General features: G+C 56.4%; 1 protein-coding gene across 1 annotated transcript; it reads right to left on the bottom strand.

The window, feature by feature from the left end:
- Positions 1-1302: 1302 nt before the first annotated feature.
- On the bottom strand, positions 1303-11544 carry FOSL1 (FOS like 1, AP-1 transcription factor subunit). The gene is made up of 4 exons (XM_050960480.1): positions 11416-11544; positions 4827-5069; positions 3368-3475; positions 1303-2922 (listed from the first exon to the last, which is right to left on the bottom strand). The coding sequence occupies exons 1-4, from the start codon at positions 11542-11544 to the stop codon at positions 2434-2436; spliced, it is 969 nt and encodes a 322-aa protein (XP_050816437.1). The 3' UTR covers positions 1303-2433.
- Between the last annotated feature and the right edge of the window lie 1372 nt (positions 11545-12916).

Here is a 12916-nt window from a genome sequence, read left to right as displayed (position 1 = left end):
TTGTGTCAGCCTCAGCAGGTGGCTCAATGACCTGTTGTGTTGATTTGAGCCCAGGGGTGACTTTAGCCACGGGTGCAAGGGCGCTCCCTTAAATCAGGTTCGATCGCAGCATTACGCAGGTTTGGACCAGCTTCCCCACACTCACCCAACCCACAGTGGGGGCTGCCATTCCGTGCGGAGTGCAGCACTGCTCTGATTTCCCGGAGGCATGGCCATGCCAAACCCAAGTGGCACTGCGATCTTGTGCCCCAGGTCACACTGCCTGGAGCAGGAAGCCAGGCCCAGCCCTGCAGGACTGGAGTCACTACTGTGGGGTGAGTGCGGGGCAGGCCCGATCCTCCACCCCAGGCCTCCCCCAGCATTAGGGGTGTATGCCAGGTTTGTGGGTGCCCTCTGGGCTGTTTAGGATAGTGCACCCCATTGAGTAGGGAGACTGCATCTGCCCCATTTGCCCCACAGAGCTACTGAGTCTACCTCATTTGGAATTAGCTGAGGGGAGCTAGAGCAGTGGAGGCTGGGAGCTGCTTGTTGGGTTTGATATTTCCTTGCTGAGTCTTTTTCATCCACAACAAGCAGCTCCCACTGGGTTTTCCTTCAAATGCACCCCTGGGCCAGTAACCCAAGGGCCAAAGATTTAAGTGCCACTTGGCTTCACTTCTAACTTGCTACCTATCACCCTCATCCCTCCGGGTGGATGCAAATGTCCCAGGGTGAAGATGCTCTTTCCCCAGTTCCAGGAGGTGTCGGAGGCCAGCGAGTGGGAGAGGGGGGCATGGGAGACATGGGTGCCACTGATACAAAAGGGGATTGGTTCATGGCATGGCCAGGCCCAGCCCCTGCAGACTGGGTTCAGTGCACTAAACAGCTGCCAGCTAGTGAAGCTACTCCTCTGGTACCAGGGACATGGAGTTGTGGCTGTGCTACAGCAGTGTGTGTGTGTGTGTGTGTGTGTGTGTGTGTGTGAGTGCACGCACATTCCCTCAACAACACAACCAACCCACTGCCCCCCCACCCATACTCTCCACTCCATACACACTATTCCCAATAAAAAAAACACACCCCTCCAACAACACCCCCGACACTCACACATCCTCATATATCTCCCCACTCCCTATATCCCCCAACAGTCCACCCCCCATTCCACAACTCTAAATCTGCCCAATGCCCCCCATGCCACATACACCCCCACAACTCCCTCAAGTCATATACCAACCAACACCTACAGCCCACCCCTCAAACACACACATGAGCTGTCTCTACTTGTTGCTTTTAATTGTCTCTCGAGACACAAGACACCATTGGTAGAAAAATACTCTTTGAGTGACAATAAATAGCATAGAAATGGCAGCTCCAACAATGAACATTGTGCAGTCCAGAGCACGCCCTGCGGTTCTGGATCAGCTTCTGGAACTTGGGAGTAAAAACCAAACCAACCAGTTCTGGTTCTTGGCTGGCCAGCGCTGTACAACCCTGCACACCTGAGGTTGTTCTGGATCAGGGAGTGGGCTCTAGAATGATTGGAGGGGCAGTTTGCAATGTTCAAGTGAGTTCTAGAATGAGAGAATTCTGGAACTGTCAGATGGAGGTCTAGAAACAGCAAGAGAGGTCTGGAACAGCTGAGAGTATTCTCAAATGAGCAATGGCAGCCTAGTAAAGCTAGACCGGTTCTAGAATGAACAAGTTTTGCTAGAATGGTCAGTCGGAGTCTAGAATGAGTGCCTGTTGAACTGGGACATCTGGTTAGGTTCTAGTATGAGACCATGAATGGCTGGGGGGATTCCAGAGCAATCCAGAAGGAGATCAGGAAAGCTCTAGTACATTCCAGGGAAAACACAGCAAGCACAATGGGAATTTTGGGAAGGTTACCACCTCCCAAAAGGAATGGGAGAGTAGGGGTGCTCTGGAACAGACAGGAAGGGGCTGTAGGAGGGTTTGGGATGGTTCTGAAGCACAAGGACATTCTTCTGCAATGATGGTAAAGGGATGGACAGGTTCCTGACTCGTGAGTAAAAGATTCCAGGGAGCCCTGGAATAATCAAACATCAATGGCAGGGAAGGTTCTAGAATGTCACTGAAAGTTCTAGAGCTGAGGGGGAAATTCCAGATGGATGTGAAATAATTGGGAGCCTGGAATGGAGTGTGTGTGTGGGGGGGGGGCGTGTGTGGTGGAGTGCTTCTAGAATTATCTAGAATGACAATGAAGGTTTGAAAGTGGAAAGGGAGATTCCAGATGTGTCTGGAATGAACAGGAAGTTGGGATAATAAGGAATAGTGCTAGAATGATCACAAAGATACCACAATTGAGGTAAATGGTTCCAGAAGGGCCTGGGATGACAGGGAACAGTTCTAGAATTGTCTGGAACCACATGGAAGGTTCCTGGTCATGAGGCTGGTTCTTGAGCAGGAAGAACAGGGCTGGGGGAGCTGTGCCTGTCAGAGTGCCAGCAGGGTTGGGGAGTTGAGGGAGTCAGATGATTGGTCACCACTGCTGCTCCCACGCCGGTGGGCAGAGCTGCAGGGCTCAGGTGGGAAGGTATGGCCAGCAGAGGGCTCCCCTTCCCCTGGGGCAGGGTAATTGAAGATCAGACTTGGAGTGAAAGGAGTTAGCGAGGGTGTGACCATCAGGGTGGGGGTGTGCAGGGCCTCAGGCTCCAGGACCCCGCTGGGGGGAAGGCTGATCCGTGGGGGCACTGGTGGTGGGGGTCGACGTCTGACTGCTGGGGGAGGCTCCGGGGATTCCTGCTTGACTGGGGGTGGGGCGGACGGCCCCTCCTGCTCCTCCTCCTCTCCCGAGGACTCATCCTGCACTTTGCACACTGGCCGGTGGGCCTCCAAAATCAACTCAAGCCTCTCCTTCTGCTTTTGCAGCTCTGCAATCTCCTTCTGCAGGCCTGACTTCTCCTCCTCCAACTGGTCCGTCTCCTGGGGGGGAAGAGAGGTCAGGGGGATGCAGGACAGTTGGGTTCTATTTGTGGCATGGGGAGGGAAGTGGGGTCTAGTGGTTAGAGTCAGGGGGGGACTGGAAGTCAGGAGCTGTCAGTAAAATCCCCAGCTCTGGGAGGGGAGTGGGATCTGGTGGGTTGGCACAGGAGAGGATGGGGGATGAGATGCCTGGTTCTGTCCCCAGCTCTACGAGTGGGAAGGGCAATCTTGCCCAACAGCTATCACAGTTCACGTGGCTTTGATCCCATCTCTTGCGGCGCCAGGCAGGTTCAGAACTTGCATAGGCAACCTCCAATGAGAACTGAAGGGGGAGTCAGCACAGGGACTCTCCCCTCACAGCCAGGGCTGGCCCTAATGCCCCTGCACGGTGCTGGGGGTTCTGTGCTGCGGGGAGTGCTGGGGTGACTCAGTAGGGGGTGTTCACCATTTGCAGACAGTCCGTTAGCTCTTTCCTCCGGTTCCGGCACTTTGCTGCAGCCAGTTTGTTCCTCTCTCGTCTTACCCTGCGCCGCTCCTCTTCCTCAGGGGTCATCTGAAGTGGGGGCAAGAGAGGGGCAGGGGATTTCAAATGAGTGACACTGATGCCATATCTATCCCCTTCTATTCCGGTCCATGGACAACTGCCATGGACCAGGTCCTCGTTAGGATTTCACCCCAAGGAATAATACCCACAGGGATCCCTCACAGTGTATTAAAGATGCAGCCACCTCTGGGGTGGGGCATGGGGGGCTTCTTATGCAGGGATCCATAACTCAGTGCTGAGATAAGACTGGGCTACTTTTCTAGTTCAGGTTGGGGAATTAGCTTTGGGGGAGGTATATGGGGATGGGGGGAGCAGAAGGGTCATTTTGGGGACATGGCAAGCCTCCCCAAGGGTTAAAGTCTGGCTTGGGGGAGTCAGCCCTATCTGGCCCCGGTAGCTTCCGATGTTGCCTAGATTCCACAGGTTGGGGAGGGAACACTCCCTGTATGCTGCTGGCCCCAGTGCCCCTTCCCTGAGTCATCCTGTGGCTCCATGACTCAGCATGTTGTCATTTCCTCTCCTGCCTGCCCCCAGGGTGTGAACCCAAACGTCCCAGCCAAATCCCAGCTTGAATGATTCCCTTCTAAGACCAGAATGGGGTCTAGTGGTTACAGCAATAGCTCTGGAAGCCAGGGTTCCTGAGTTCTAGTTCTGAAAGAGGAGTAGTGTCTAGTGGTCAGATCAAAGGGGCTGGAAGCCAGGGGTATGGGAGGGGCATGGGGTCTAGTGGTCTGAGCAGGTGGGGTGGCAGCCAGGGCTCTGGGAGGAGCGTGGGGTCTGGTGATCAGAGCAGTGGGACTAGCAGCCAGGGCTCTGGGAGGGGAGTGGGGTCTGGTGGTCAGAGCAGAGGGGCTGGCAGCCAGGGCTCCTGGGGGTTATCCCCAGCTCTCTGTGTGGGGACTGTGCTCCAAACCGGCCTCGCTAAGCATTTGGAGAGCTCCGGATGGACAGCGCCCTGTGTCCTGCCCGCGGTTCCGATGTTAGCCACTAGGTGGCCCCGCTGCCCTGTGGCGTTTGTGCCAGGGGGCCCAGCCCTAGGGCAGAATGAGTGCCAGCCACCCTTACTTGGTTCTTGTGGGAGAAAGGGCCGCACCTCCCTCCAGCCCAGGTGAAGCCCCGCTTCCCTCTTCCAGCCACTGCGAATCAGGGGGCAGCCTCCCACTGTCCTGGGGATTTGGAGTGGCAAACTGAGGCACGGAGCAACATACACCCCGGATTCCTGTCTCCCACCCCTCCCCTGCTCTAACCCTCTACATCCCACTCCTCCTGAATCTGCGGGTGGAACCCAGGAGTCCATTCCCAGCCCCCTGGGCTAGGCATTCGCCCCTCCCGCCCCCACTCCAATAACTGCCCTACTCACATGCTCACTGTGCCTCCGACGTATGCCAGGGGTTGGCCCAATGGTGCGGATGACGCCTGGGCGGGCCCCGGCAGGGTAGGGACCATAGGGGCGGGGGTATGGGGCAGCTGTGAAGGAGGAGGGCGAGGAGCAGGCGTTGAGCATCGTGGGCTGAACCATCCACTGCAGGTCCTGGCTGGAGGTGATGGTATTGAGGCTGGGAACGAAGCTGGCAGCCCCTGCACTCGGACCTGGGGGGAACTTCTGTGCAGACAAGAGGAGGCAGCAGTTAGAGGGGGAGGGGAGCTGGGTGCATTGTAATCAAAGAGGGTTCCCCATTGCTATGGGCTGCACAGGGGGCAGGACTGACACACAGAGCAGTTCTGGCTGCAGCTAGCAGAGGGAAGCACTGCTAGCATTTGGTGCTTCCAAATAAAGATCCCCATTGCCATGGGCACCCGGGTATGGGGGAAACATTCCAGCCTGCAGAGGGGGCCCTGGCTTGGCTTAGGTGCCAGGGGCCAGCGGTGAATTGCTCCAGGAGCAAATCCTGGGTCCCCCTCTGCATTCAGTCTCCTTGTGACCTCAGAGATCCTTGGAGGCAGCATGTCTAGGATGCAGGGAGGGAGGGGCTGGGAATCAGGACTCCTGGGTTCTCCTCCAAGCTCTGGCAGAGGAATGGAGTGTAGTGGGTTGGAGCAGGGAGGCTGGAGTCAAGTCACTTGCGTTCTCCTTCTGACTCTAGGAAGGGAGTGACATCTAATGGATATGGGGTGGGTTGGGGGGGGGGGGCTGGGATCCAGGACTCCTGGGTTAAATTCCCCACTCTAACCCCTGACAACATGGGAGCTCAGATGAGTCATTACATCTCTCCTTGGGGAAGGCTCCCTAGTGGTACAATGGGAAAACACAGAGAGGCAGAAAATAGAACAGGCTGATGTTCATAAAGTCGGGGAAAGGAAAGAATTCCTTGCCTCATGGGACTGGTGGGTGAAACTCTGCCCTGGGGGCTGCAGGAGGTCAGACAGGTGATCAGAGCGGTTTCCTGGCTTTAAAGTGACTGGCTTTGTGAAGTGAGGGAAGGGGCTGCTATTTTAAAAAAACAAACAGGGAAATTCCAGGTTTACATTGAGGGGAAAAAAACATTTTGTTAATGGAAATTGCCAGTGTCCGGCTGAGCCTGGAGATGACTTCAGAGGTCTGACGCCAGGTCAAATACTACACTGGGGCTCAGGACTCCTGGCTCCTGCCACGGACCTGGGGAAGGGCCTTTCTTAATGCCGCCAGTGCCCCTTCACTGATTATATGGCCAGAAAGGACCATTATGATCATCTAGTCTGAGCTCCTGCATAGCCCAGCCCCTAGGACGGCCCTGAACTAATTCCTGGGTGAACTAGAGCAGACGTGTTAGAAAACCATCCTGCCTGGTTTTCACAGCTGCCAGCGCTGGCAGTTTGTCTTGGGAGGCAGGGACTGTCTCTTACTGTGTGTCCACAAAGCACATGGGACTATGGGATCCCCTTCCCCTCTCAGCCCACAGTCCCTAGGTGATGCCCTAATGCACATGCTAACCAGGAAAGAGGTACAGCTCCTCCGAGTACAATACACTTGACATCATTGTAAAGTGCCCCTTTGTCATTCAACACGTGTCCCCACGCCCCTGATGAGGCTTCAGAAGGTTCCATATTTAACATCCCTCCCCTATTCCCCTCCCACATTATTGGATCTGACAGTTCGTTTCACCCTTCACCCTCTGTGACAACATGGGGATTTTCTGTAACATTATTATGAAGCCTCTGTGTTCCTCAGTTTCCCTCTGTACTTTGCATTGCTGCCCAGTGGAGGAAAAGGGTTACATCTGCTTTTGGGGGCAGTGAGGATGGAAGGAACCGTGTGGGTGCTGTCTGGCCCACAGGGAATGGGTCTTTAAGGAACTGATTGAAATAGACCCAGACCAAGAGAGGGACCAGAGAGACAATGGCAGCACCAACAATTGTGCAGCAGAGGGCAGCTTCCGTGGGTGGGGTTGTGAACTCAGCTTGGCCCTGCCTGGAGACAAAGAACTTGGAGGTGGCTTCTGGAGCAGGCTGGGTGCTTGCACTTGGGACTGACAGAGGGTCAGGGGGAAAAACAGAGTCTGAAATGGAATCGCCTACAGCGGCGCTGGTGGGTTGCTCTGGCTTGACTGGATGGACTAAGTCTTAACCTGTAGTTCTCTGTGCTACCCTAAGGACTTCCAGTGCAGAGTTGCAGGTGACTAAAGGCCCCACCTGTTTGGCAAGGGCTGTCTGGTGTCACTGCACGTGCATCCTGAGGTGCATGAGTCCCTGAAGAGTGGACAAGCCTCTGACTAGAGTCTGTCTCAGCTGCACTGGCTGGGCAGCACACCTGGTGTGTCACAGGAGGGCTGGACCCAGAGGCTCAACCTTAGCGGTTGCATGGCCCACCCTGAAGAAAAAGTGGGGCCCATTGCTGAAGTGGTTCCTCCAAGAGCCTGTTTAAAGCCAGGGCCTGTGGATCTGTGAACCCTCCCACCCCAGTGCTGATGTGTTGTGGTTAGAAATGCGGTAGGTGGGCTCTAGCTCCCAACAGTCAAACAAGGAGGGGGTGGGGGAGATTCTGTGACCTGCGTTGTGCAGGAGGTCAGATTAGACCAGGGGTAGGCAACCTATGGCACGCACGCAAGCTGATTTTAAGTGGCATTCACACTGCCCGGGTCCTGGCCACTGGTCCAGGGGGCTCTGCATTTTAATTTAATTTTAAATGAAGCTTCTTAAACATTTTAAAAACCTTATTTACTTTACATACAACAATAGTTTAGTTATATATTATAGACTTATAGAAAGAGACCTTCTAAAAACGTTAACATGTATTACTGGCACACAAAACCTTAAATTAAAGTGAATCAATGAAGACTCGGCACAGCACTTCTGAAAGGCTGCTGACCTCTGGACTAGACAATCATAATGGGCCCTTCTGACTTTAAAGTCTATGAGTCTATGATTCTTAACCCACCCTGCTGGCCTTGGGATTTTAAAACCAGAATCAGTGCAGAGGCTTCTCTCGGGGTTAAACCTTTGGGGTTCATGGGATAATCCAAATCCTGAAATCCCCATTTTACAGATGGGGAACTGAGGCACAATCAGCAGCGAAAGGGATCTGCCCTGGTTCACAGAGCAAGTCATAGGCACAGAACCCAGGAGTCCTAACTCCCAGTCCCCTCTTCTTCTCCCCCACCCCCCAACAGTAGACTCGCCTCACCTCCCAGAGCTGGGAATGGAACCCAGGAGCCCTAACTATTAGGCCCTATGTCACCTGGCAGTGCCTCCTTTAAGCCCTCAGACAAAACCCCTTCCATCTCATACTCAGCCTGTCTGAATCAATACAAAGCTGTTCTGAAAGCGTTTACAGCTCATGTTGTCTCTGAGCATGATGGCCAGTCACTGGCTGGGGGCTCCTACCCTCCCATCCCAAAGGCACAGGCCCTCATAGGCTTTGGGAGAATCCCCACTGGTGATTGGCAGTATAGTGTGTAGGATACACAGCTACATAGTCAGGATTCCATTCAGCAGGGGACAGAGTGGTACAGGCAGAGCAGCTGGTTTGGTGCAATAGGCAGAGGGGCAGATACCTTGCTAGTGCCATGCCATGCCCACTGTTTGCCTCCTGCCCAGACTTAGGGGTGCTGGTACTTATTACATGAATGGAGCCAAACAGGAAGGTTTAGAGTCACTTCCCAGCCTCATCACCTTTTTAGGAGTTGGTGAATGTCAGGGGCAGAGCCCAGACATGGGGCAAAGGAATTCAGCTCCTTGGAGCCAGGACTGGCAGCCTCAGGGGATGGAGAATGGGACACAGGACCCTTTCCCTTGAGTGGGCACCAGCTCCAATCCAGTCTCCATGCTGCAAGACAGGCTGGCTCAGGGGGATGGGGTTGGGATATGGGGTCTTCCCTTCTAGGATCCAGCCCCAGAGCCACAGCATGACAGCTGCTTCTGTCCATGCCCATTGGGTGGCCCCCATGTAAAAAGAGTTTGCTTTCAACATAGTGCATGGGGCCTGTCCCCACCTCAGCATTAGCCAGTCCTTTCAGCAACAGAGAGACCAAGGGCTCAATGGGGCACGGAGACCAAGCACCTGCCAGGTGACAGAGGGCCCCGTGCTGCCACTCTGGGCACACAGTGGTGATTTCAGTTCCCAGGGCCACTGAGTCACATTGATCCTCTGGCATGCTCCTGCATGCCAACAGCAGGGTGTGTGCAGAAATCCTGCCCCAAGATAACCCTCCCTGTGTCCTCCCCACCCCTTGACCCAGTTTCCCTGGCCTAGTGGGTCCCTCCCCACCTCTGGCGTCACGGCCCAGCTCACTGTGCTACCTACTGGTGCAGCCCAGCCCTGGGGCAGCAGACTGGCCACACCTTCTGCGTCAGACAGAGTACACCCCCGGGGAGATACTGCCCCAGGGACTTGGGACTGCCCCAAAACACAAAGGGGGCTGGGCATGGGAGCAGAGCTTCCCAGGCACTGAATCTTGGCTGCCATCCTACCTGGGGCTAGCGGTTAGAGAAGCTGGGTCTGGGAGCCAGGACTCCTGGGTTCGCTCTGGGAGGGGAGCAGAGTCTGTTGGGTTAGAGCAGGTTCTCTTTGCAACTCCTGGGTTCTCTTTGCAGCTCTGGCAGGAGAGTGGGAGTGGTGGGTTGGGGGAGGGGAGGGAAGCTGGGCGTCAGGTTGCCTGGGGTCTCTGTCCCCTGTGTGGCAGCTGTTCACAGGGGGGCTGGCAGGCACTGCAGCTGGCTTTGGGGTGGGGCTGGCAGCTGTCGCAGGGGCGCCCTTATGCAAGAGGAAATTGCTGAGGAATCTTGGCTCCCTGGGACACAGGCTGGGGTGAGTGGAGGGCCCACCGGGGTGAGCCCAGCCCGTGACTCAGCCCCGCCGGTTCAGGTGACTCACCCGGCATGACTTGGCACCGGGAGCGGGGTGCCTCGGGAGCCAGCGGAGAGGAGAGCAAGAAGGGAATTCCCCGATTCGCTTCTCATCTCCAGGTCTGTCCTGTGCCACCTTCTGCCGTAGCCTGGAGCCCCAGCCCCACTCCCCACAACACTCATCCAGCCGCTGGAGGAGGCGGGTGTCTCACAATTTGCCAGCGGGGGAGGGCGGGCGGGGGGCTGGGAGTGTGTCCAGCCCTGAGGTCTGTCTACCCCCCGCACACACACACACACAGGGCTACCTGGGTCCCCACCGCTGGCTCCGGACAGCCCAGAAAGGGAGGAGAGTCTTAAACCCTGCCCGGGGAGAACTGGCAAAACAGTTTACCCCCACCCCCTTTTCAGCCCTGGGGCTAACCTTCCGGTCCCGTCCTGCGGGGCACGGAGGTGCCAGGAAGTGAAGTGGGTGCCCAAGAGAAAGGGGAGCAGAGCAGGCACAGAACCCAGGAGTCCTGGCTCCCCTCCGCCTGCTCTAGCCCCCGAGCCCCTCCCTGAGCTAAAGCACCGTGTGTCGGTCAGCGCACAAACCCGCTGAGGATGGACACCCTGGTGCACGTGCTTCCGCAGCCCCCTCCTGGCTGGGATAAACTGTGTGCCATAACCCCTGTAGGAGGGCACCTGGCGAGGAGTCCCCTCCGCTGGTATAGGTGACTCTGGGGTGTCTCCCTGCAGCTGCCGCTATGTGGCTGTGCGGGGGCAGGGACACGGACACCCCAGGCCCGCATAGCGCCAGATCACTCAAGGGTCTATGACCCGGGCGCTCAGGCAGCAGCGGACGAGGGGAGCCCCCCCACCACAATCGGTCTGCTGTAGAGCGCCAGGTGGGGGAACCCCCTGCATTCCCCAGCCATCGGCACGCGAGTGCCTGCGTGCTGGAGGGGGGAGGGGGTCAAAGCAGCCGCTGCCACGCGGTGGGGTGAATCAACCCAGAGTATTAGTCACCCCCACCCCCACCCACGACACAGAGTGAGAAATGAGAGGGCAAGTAAACAGCCGGGAAAAGGCTGGAGCAGGGCGGAAGGGGATCAGTGACTGGTGAAATAGGGCAGAGGTGGCAGGCAGTGCTTGGGGGTGTGGAGGAGCAAGGGCTGGACAGAAAAGGAAAGGTGGGGGGAGATAGAAGGTGGGTGTGTATGGACAGCTGGGAATGGGGATGGCTAGAGACTAGATTAGCCACAGGGGTGGGGATGGGGACAGACTGACAGACAGTGGGGGACAGGGGCGCTGGGACAATTTGTATAGTGGGGGAGCTGAGAGCCACTGAACCAAAATGTAACCCTGGATATGATGGGAATCACTTCAAACCAGGGCCCCCCAGCACCTGCTGCAGGAGGAGTGTGTATGGGAACAGAGGGACAGACAGAGGAGGAGGTGTGTATGGGGGCGGACAGACAGGGGGAGGTTTGCATGGGGACGGGGGGCAGACAGCGGAGGAGGTATGCACCGGGGCGGACAGACAGACAAGGGGAGCTGTGCACCGGGGCGGACGGGCAGACAGGTGTGCATGGGAACGGACAGACAGGGATGTGTGAATGAGGACGGACAGACAGACACAGGGGAGTGTGTGTGGGGACAAACAGACAGACCAACCGAGCTCTCGGCCCTTTGCCCCGCTCACCCCTTACCTGCTGCGCTGCTCCCGGAGTCCCTGCGGCGGCGGCCGGGCCCATGCTGCGCAGGGCAGGGTGCTGTGGGCGAGGGTTGTACGAGGGTCCCGGGCCGTCCGCACTGCCCGCTCCATAGTCCCTGAACATGCCTGGCTCTGCGCTGGGGCTGTGCTGTGCCTAGGTCAGTCCGGCGAGCGCCTCTCAACTGCCTCCCGCCCCTCCCGCCTGGTTACTTTTTTATGAATGGGAACTCCGGGGCTGCCTCACTTTAAGCTGGGGGAGGGGAGGGGAGGGGCGAGTCCCACCCCGCGCCCTTTTCAAGCCGTCAAGGAAGCAGGGAATCCCCTCTTTAACAACCCACCCCCACTCCGCTGGACCCTATTCAATTAAGATGCACCCTTCTGCACGGAATCAGAGTTTGGTCAGAGCCTAAAAGGTCAGCAAAGTCAATATTTACCCCCTGTTCTAAATCTATTTGGTACAGTCCGGGGATTGACTCAGTGCTCGGTGACGTAGATATCCATATATAGTTTGATTTCCTTCGGCTTGCTGTGCAATAGTAAAGGATTCCCCTCTGTGTTTGTTTCCAAGCTCTGTTTGTTCAAGATGCGTTTCAAGGAATTCGGCTTAAGATAAAAATACGCCCCCCGCCAGTACTACAATAACAACATCACACAAACACCCACACCTGTACACCACCACACGCATCCTGAACCTCACACACGCCTGTACAACACCCCCCCCCAGGTACCACAACCCCCCCCCCCGACACACACCGTATTACAGCACATGCCCTGTACACCACCACCGCACACATCTCTGTACAACACATAGCTGTGCAACAACACACCCATCGCTGCACAGCCACACACACACTGCACAACTACATGCATCGCTGTGCACACAAAAATACACAGCCTGCACAACGATGTACACCCCTAAACAAAGACAGACACACACACGTCAGGCCAGGTAGTTTGTTTTCACACGTCAAAGATGCAAACACCCTCCCCCCGACTCTTCCCTCCCCCACATGCTCATGCAGTAAATGAATTCGAGGCTGGGTAGGACCCCACGGGCAATGGGAAGCCCAGGCCAGGACACTCCAGGAGCCAGAGGGCCTAGGAAAGGAATTGAGAGAGAGAGACAGAGAGAGAGGTGAGCAAAGGGGCCTCCGATTGGTCCAGAGATAGGAAAGTGCCTGGATGGGGTGGCTAGACAGAGCAAGGAGTGTGTTGAGTGGAAGGGAGAGAGAGGGTGTGTGTGAATGGATAGATGGGGGTGTGCATGGGGATGGGTGGATACAGGCGAAAGTGGCACAGGGAATGGGGGCAGAGGGTCCCTGTGAGCATGCGGAAGGGGGGGGGGGAGTCAGGGAATAGGAGTCCCTGTGACCCTACAGGGGAAGGTGGGAGACAGGGGCAATTTATAGGTGGGACCCTGCCCCTCTGCAGATGCCAGGCACTGCCAATTTCTGGGGCTGAGCAGCTGGGCCAGACCCAATGAGATTATGGTATAC

This window comes from Gopherus flavomarginatus, chromosome 6, assembly GCF_025201925.1.
Source record: "Gopherus flavomarginatus isolate rGopFla2 chromosome 6, rGopFla2.mat.asm, whole genome shotgun sequence".
NCBI lineage: Eukaryota > Metazoa > Chordata > Testudines > Testudinidae > Gopherus > Gopherus flavomarginatus.
The sequence above is the reverse complement of the archived record's forward strand: the minus strand, read 5'-3'. Positions and strand labels throughout refer to the sequence as shown.